Below are 7,920 nucleotides of genomic sequence, written 5' to 3' on the forward strand. Positions count from 1 at the left end.
TTTGGAGTCTTCATTCAAAATGTTAAAGGTCCTTTGCATGGTGATCACATGTGCTGTGACACAGATACCACTGTGGGTCTGCTGTGCCATATCCTGTATAGGCTTAGGAGAAAATCTGATTCCTTCTTCACTTTCCACTCTCTCCTACAGCTTATCAGTGTGGAAAGCTTTGCTGTGGTTCGGATGGTGATCTGCAGAAGCAGACAGGACCATTTCAGAGAGCTGTATGAGTATTAGATGCTGCCCATAGCTCTGTGTGGGACTCTGGATTTTAGGACCACTCCAACCTCATGCCAGAATAACAGTTTTTGTGGGTGTACACACACTCTCCACACCACTGCCCATATTGCTGTTTCTTGAAGGTATTTTCCATATTGCTGCATGACACAAACAACCCCAGGTCACACACATCAAGCCCATTTTGAGTGCTAAAACATATTATACAAGGAATCTCCTGGGAATTTGTTGCAGTTAACAGTAAATCAATTAAGCCATTGCAGTTAAATAATGAATCTCTAGTGCTGTAGGCACACTGAGTGCCGGCGGCTGCAGCCTGACACCAAGCAGCTGCGGGCACCGCTCCCCGAGCACTGTGGAGGGCAGCGGCCGGAGTCGGCGTGTGCTGGAACGGAGCGCCGCAGGTGCCGTGTGGGCGGCGGGGAAGGGCCGCAGCTCCGGCTCCCGCGCACCCCACGAACCCCACGATGAGGGGAGACACTGCGGGCGGGCTGAGCCTCGGGCTGTGAGGGGTTGGGGGGGTCGCGGCCCCGCTTCCCCACAGGGCCCGCGCCGCGCCGCGGTCGGGGCCGGGGCCGGGGCGCCCTGCTCCGAGGTAAAGCCAGACCGCCCCGGGCCCCGTCCCCGGGCGTGCATAGAGCCGGGGAGAGGCAGCGCCGGTGCCTTCCCCCGCCTGGCCGGGGCGGGGCAGGAGGGCGGCCGCTCTAGCCGCTTCCCGGTCGCCCGCTACAGCCCCGGCTGCGCCAGGAACCATGAGCGGCTCCGGCTCGGAGGAGCCGCAGCCCAGCCAGGCGGCGGAGGACGGGCAGCAGGAGGCCGAGCAGGACTGGGCGGCGGCCAAGGCTTTCTACGACAACCTGGTTACCAAGAGAGCCCGGCCGGTGAGTGCGGGCGGGTCGTGGGCCCGGAGCTCGGGGGTCCGGAGCTCGGGGGTCCGGGGGGAGGCTGGGGGCCCGGGGGCTGAGGGCCGCGGGCCGGCACTACCCTGCGCTCGCTCCGCAGCCCAAGCCCCAGAACGCCATCACGGTGGCCGTGTCTTCCCGAGCACTCTTCGACCTGGTGGAGGAGCGGCGGATCTACGAAGAGCATGGGGTGGAGAAGTACGTGGAGTACCAGCAGAACAACGAGAACGTCACCCTCAAGCCCGGACCGGCGTTCTATTTCGTCAAGGTAGCCGGGAGGCGGCCCGGAGCGGGTGGCCCGGCAGGGCGGGGGAGGGTGTGGGGTGCGGCGGGGCGCGGAGGATGATGCGAGGCCAAATTTCGGGAAGAGGAGGAGCCCGAAGCCTCCTTCAGCAGAGATAATCCTGCCTCGGGGAGATGTTTTTGGGAGTTGTTCTCCCGAGGCCGAGCTCATCGCGGCGGGGCAGCCCGGCAGCATCCCCCGCATCTCTGCACGCCCTGGCCCCGCGGACACAGCTTCTCTCTCCCTCTCCCATTCCCTCTCCTCTCCTCTCCTCCCTCTCCCGCCGCACTAATGCCGAACGCCTGCGGCAGAGCACGTACTGCTCGCGTCACCGGGACCGGAGTGGTACCCTCAGCATCCCGGTTTGTATCCCGGCTCACAGCATCACATCCCAGGTGTGGGTAAGGAGCAACTTGCCTTTTCTGCTGGACATGGGGTGCACAAAGCACCTTTCCTTTGACGACCGTTTCAGTAAAGATAGGCCCCAAATTGTTTAAGTTTGTCACAACCTTTTCCTCCCCAAAACCACCCAAAACAGAACAAAAAAACTAACTCACTTCCCCCCTGACCCCCCTCCCAAAAAAACCCCCCAAACCAACCAAACAACCAAACAGTGTTGATTTTTCATTTCTTCTGGTCAGCTTTTAATTTTTCCTTGCATTCATTGTCACCCTGGAAATTGTTCTTGAGGACCAGCAAAAGAAATGGACTCCCTACTTCTGAGTCAAGGTTTAAGAACAGCTGAAATAGAATATTTTGCTTTCATTGTACAAGAAAATAAAAATGGCCAAGGGAAACAGCCTGCAGCATGGAAAGCAAGTGAAATTACAGAAAAGTGAAAAGACTTGAAAATATGTATGGTTTTGAAGAGCACAGGTTTTAGTGGGACTGTCTTGAAAAAACACTGTCTTACAGAGTTAATTTTATGTCCGTTGAGAATTGTTTGGTGAGATTTACCACAACGATTTTAGGAGATTAGTTAAATCATATTTAGAAATTATACTTGCTGACATCAGAGTTCTGGCAGAACATTTCAGATTTTAAAAGTAGATTTTCGTTACTTCAGTTTTGGTCTCAGGAATTTAAAACATTTTCTTCATTAACCACTTCGTGAACATACACAGTGGAAAAATTACTTATGTCACTACCCATGCTGCTGTAAATATAATATAGCTGTTAGTAGCACTAATGGCACAAGCACTGTAAAGGTGCTTTTAACATAGAAGTGTGCCCATAAAATAATTCACTTCATACACCAGTGAGGGCAGATTGATTTGGGAATTTACTGCATCTTTTCCTATATGTAGCAGTCCTGCTAGCACAGTCAGTTTTTAAGATTTATTAGAGTTCAGTGTCAAATTTAGTTTGAGTATAAGCAAGATTTGACTCTTTAACTGCTCATACTTTGAAAATCAGAGCTGTTAGCTATGTCCAGCTAAATGCACCTTGACCTCTGTTTCCTTCCGATATGCTATTTGCATTTGAATTCTTTGTATTAGCAACAGGAATCATTAGTCTAGAGAACTGTGGCTTTGTTGAGTCACCCTTTCTACTTGGAGACAAAGCAAAAAAGAAATAATATATTTTTCTTTGGATTCCCTTATTGAAATGTTTAAGATACTCACTTAAAAGTATCATATCTCATGCTTGTAGCTCTTAAGATTTGTAATCACAGGCCAGGGTGTCCTTAGACTGCAAAGTATACAGGCACTGGACAAAAAAATGGCATCACTTCCCCCACTCACCCTTAGCCTCTAATAATCTTACTCCAAAGGGATGAAGTTCTAAATAGGAGAACAGATGGATACAGAGAGAGATGAGCAGATGAAAAGTCAAGGAAATAAGAACACCAGACTGTGGTTATAACATTTTGGCCCATTATCTTTGAAGAGATCTCAAATCAAAATCTGTCTCATTCAGTACTGCAATTAGAAGCTCTCAAGCTAATCATGTTGGCAGGATGTGATTTTGTACTCGCTACTTAAGGATTGCTTTTGACATCTGATGACTTGAACTGTGTCAATAAATCAGCATAAGTGAATTCTGTACCTCAGGAATTTACTTGCTTCCTTTCAAATGAACCCAGTCAAATAGTTGCTGGGGGCAGCAAAGCACAAAGGAGTAAAACAAGTTCAGCAAGTTAAGGTATCAGGTATTTCACATTCTCCTTCAAGACAATCCTATCACTAAAACTACAGTGACTAAAAAAGGAGGCACATTTCCACTTGTCTATTGACTTCCACATTTTTGATCTGCAGGCACTGGAGCATGTCAATGCCCGGCTTCTTGAGCTGTACCCTGATGATGAAGAACGGTTTGATATTGTCCTGATGACTAATAACCACGCCCAAGTGGGAGTGAGGCTCATAAACAGCATCAATCACTATGGTAAATAAAATAAATACAAGTGTGTAGAATTGCCATCTGTTACATAATTTTATCCTTCCTGTTCTGACTTTGGGAAAAGCAGTTTCTTTGATATCTATTTTTGGGTGTTAGCGTAAGAGAAATAGTATTAGACAGAATTTGGTCCAGTGCTCTAGATTTGTCAGGTGTCAACCATAACTTCTGAGAAGTCCTTAAACATTTTGATGTTTGGTATCTATGCTGCCTACGCATACATCTTCACAGCAGTTACTCTGCTGTCTTAGAGGGAATGTTTTCCCCTAAGTTCTCCATGAGGATGGGCTGATCAAACATTGTAATCATTTTAAGTTGTGTAACTTACTGAAATTGAGATTAACATATTTTCTTTAAGTTTACTGTAAGCTAGGCTAGTGTACCTTTTCACAGGTTCCTTTTACAGGTTTGTAGTGTCAAGGCAGAGCTACACCTTGTGCTGTTCTTACTTTAGGCTTAACAATTGAACGTTTCTGTATGACGGGAGGAGAGAGCCCCATTGGTTACCTGACTGCGTACCTCACGAACCTGTACCTCTCAGCGGATTCTGAAAAAGTGCAGGAAGCTATAGAAGCAGGTTTGAATTGACTTTCTTTTGTTTTCTCTCTGCTGAGCTTGTTCAAAAATTAATATATCGTGTGTCTTTCACAGAAAGTAGTGCTGCCTCATCAAATGCAGAAAGTCACCACTTAGTATGGTGCAAGCTTATCACTTATTTTTACTCAACCAAATAAAAGCATGTGATACTATTCTCTCTGACCCTTCAGCCTGCTTAATAATGACAGCCTAATCACCCTACACCTTTCTGTCTTACCTCCTTCAACAAGAAACCAAATTTGCACCTCTATTCAACTTCTGTTTGAATAGCATCATCTTTTTGATACAACTTACAAAAGCAACTTCTGTGTCCTATAAGGAGTTAAAAAATAACAAATACTTGGATTGAGTGGTCTCCTTGGGATTTCCTGCTTTTGTCTCATTTGCAACACAGCTTGGGGACCATTTTTGTATAGTCTTACATGAAAGTGGAAGGAAGCATGTCCAAGAAGTTTGGGACAGCGTCCATGCATTTGTGTTACGGAACAGCCATCTCTAATTAGCTTTTGTGATCATTAGCTTTTCGTGCTCACCATGTATAAAGGTCACCACCAATAAGTTGTTGGAACCAAACTGCTGGTGGTTTCATGAAAGACTTTGCAGGACATGCTAACTGAGAGTCTCTGATCTATTTTCAGGCATTGCATCAGCTACAATGTTCACTGCCAACAAAGATGTTGCTTACTCAGATACACAGCTGAGGGTGGCATTTGATGGGGATGCTGTTATCTTTTCTGATGAATCAGAACAGATTGTCAAAGAACATGGATTAGACAGATTTTTTGAACATGAACAGCTGAATGAAAATAAACCTCTTGCACAGGTTTGTATTTCTTGAATTTCTTGTTTAAAGGCAGTTTCCACAAGACCTGATGGCTTTCGTTGCTACTGTATTTCTCCAGCTTCCCCAGTGTGGATGTGTTCTTTGTGAAAGCTGATGGCTTTATTTCCTTTTTTGAGGATAATCTTTAAAATACATGTTTCATATAAAAGAGGCCACCATTGCCATCCTTTTACCAGGCCACCATTGCACTCCTCTTTCTTTTCTCTAAGAGAACTGCATATATAAGACCGTGACTTACAGTTGTCTTTTAATGCTATCATTAGAAAAAGAAATGCTAGTACTGATTTACTTGATTATTTTTTATCAGACTGTAGGTAATGTTAATTTCAAACACTGAGATATTCTGGTTATTGAAACAGCATAATACCTTCTTATTCCCAAGCAGAACTATGCCATTTGTCTAAAACCACAAATATTTTAACATTAGCTTAAATTGAAAGACCAATTCTGCTGTTGTTAAAAATAGTATAAATTCAGAATAAAAGCTTTATTTGTGAAAGTACTGGACAGTGCAATATATTGCAATTTGAACTAAACTGTCATTTACTTCCATTAATTGGAATGTAGTATAGTCGTTAGTCTGGAAAGAGTTCACTGATGGCTTTGTAATTAGGTCTTCTACTGGTTTTTTTGTGCAGGAAAAAGAATTACTCATGGTTCATAGTAAAAAGAGTTCAATGTTTTTAATGAACACTTTATTAAAGACTATAGTTAAAAGTTAATATTGTAAGAGGTCTTGTAAGCCTTAGGGAGAATTATTTTCCCCCTGATCCTACTATGTAGTGTTATGGCTTTAACTTTTTTCCAGTGTATGAATTCCTAGTGAGGGTGCAGACCCATTTGGAGATGTTACATGGAGAGTTTGTGGAGGAGCACAGCATTTGGAAAAGGAATTCTGTGTGTAACTGGCAGTTTGGAAGAAAGCAAAAGAATGATTTGGGGAACTGTGGACATATACTAAATATGCTTCTGGTATTTCATACTCAGGGTCCTTTGAAGGGTTTTCTGGAAGACCTGGGGAAACTCCAGAAGAAGTTCTACGCAAAAAACGAACGATTAAATTGTCCTATAAGGACGTACCTGGTCACAGCCAGAAGTGCAGCAAGCTCTGGAGCCAGAGTGCTGAAGACTCTCCGCAGCTGGGGTCTGGAGATTGATGAGGCACTTTTCTTAGCAGGAGCACCTAAAGGACCAATCCTGGTGAAAATTCGCCCCCACATTTTCTTTGATGACCAGATGTTCCACATCGAAGGAGCACAGAAATTAGGCACCATAGCTGCACACGTTCCCTATGGCGTTGCTCAGAAGTACCGCAAATCTACATGACTAGAGGGTAACATTAAGGATAAGGTTCTTAACTCAGCCAGCCTCTAATCTACCAATAGTTACAAATGAAAACCTCTACATTTGTGTATTGTGAGCACTGTCTTTAAAGATTTAACTTCTGGCTAGAACATCCTTTAAAGGAAATATTTTTAATATTGGAAAGTTTTTAATAGAGTTATTTTAATATAATTCTTAAGCAGTTTAGATTTTTTACCTGTCTGTATCTAACACTGTGGTTTTGATATTAGGAGAAGATTTGTACTGTTTTTATAGCTTGAGACATATTCTGAGAGACAGAACAGTTATATTTTATCTAAAAAACTGTTGACGGGTTATTTATAAGAAAACCTATGCTGCAGTGCTGGTTCTTGACAGTTATTTCTGAAGTTCCCAAAAGCACAGTTTACATGTAACTGTTTACGTGTTGGTGGTTTGCTCGTTAAATATGTGTTCAGTAGGTCTGTCACCACAAGGCTTTGGCTTCTAGTAAAATATTAGCGTATTTGGTCTTGTGTTTACATGTATTCTTCTATATTGTTTTCTTATCTTAATAAAGCTGGCTTTACAGAATAGAGGTTTTAGCATAATTTCTTAGGCAGAGCTTGTGTAATCAGAATGTTCCTGATATTTAGAACCATAAGTGACTACTTTCTGTCAAATCTGAGAGAGAGATAGAGGTCTCACTTAGACCCAACATACTTCACAGAGCTGGGTAGAAGTCTGAGATGCTGTGAGGATCTTGGCTGGGACAAAGGCTGAAGCTTTAGAGCACACCTTCATAATAGCAGAGAATCTACCCAGAAATAATGCTGTTGGTGGAACTACTTGCTTCTTAACTAGATTTCCTTAGGATTTACAACTGTTCTGTGATCTGCGTGAACTCAGTTTGGCAACTTCAGATGAGTTTCCAGGGCACAGGTGCCTGTGGCTACATGACTTCATATTTCACCATAGGTCTAATCTCTCTCTTTTATGCTAAATTCCTGTATCTCATTGTTATCCATGTAACTAAGTGATATCCAAATGACAGCACTAACATCTGTCAGGTGGTGTTTGTTCTCTGTCTCTCCCTAGTGGAACAACTGTCCTGTTTCATTTTTTATTGTTGTCATATATTCATACCACTAGAGACAAAACCAAAAGAATGTGCTTTGCAGTGGAAGTAGAAATGGTGAATCAAGCTTGTGATGATCTGTGGTCCCTGGGGGAATTCAGCCCAGAATCTCACGTTAGCCTCTGAGAAAGTTTGGTCTCCTCTGTCCAGATGAACTGTCCTATTACTGTAGAAAGCTCCACTGCATCAGTTATGGTTTCCCTCCCAGGAACATAGG

At 43.9% G+C, this 7,920-nt stretch overlaps 1 protein-coding gene across 1 annotated transcript; it reads left to right on the top strand.

Moving 5' to 3' along the window:
• The first annotated feature begins 898 nt into the window (after window positions 1–898).
• Window positions 899–7,159, top strand: NT5C1B (5'-nucleotidase, cytosolic IB). Its single transcript, XM_048297876.1, has 6 exons — window positions 899–1,118; window positions 1,240–1,407; window positions 3,681–3,810; window positions 4,277–4,399; window positions 5,058–5,242; window positions 6,251–7,159. Exons 1-6 carry the CDS (start codon window positions 990–992, stop codon window positions 6,587–6,589), a joined length of 1,074 nt encoding a protein of 357 aa, XP_048153833.1. The 5' UTR covers window positions 899–989; the 3' UTR covers window positions 6,590–7,159.
• The last annotated feature ends 761 nt before the right edge of the window (window positions 7,160–7,920 follow it).

Source organism: Corvus hawaiiensis, chromosome 3 (genome assembly GCF_020740725.1).
Source record: "Corvus hawaiiensis isolate bCorHaw1 chromosome 3, bCorHaw1.pri.cur, whole genome shotgun sequence".
In the NCBI taxonomy this organism is placed as follows: domain Eukaryota; kingdom Metazoa; phylum Chordata; class Aves; order Passeriformes; family Corvidae; genus Corvus; species Corvus hawaiiensis.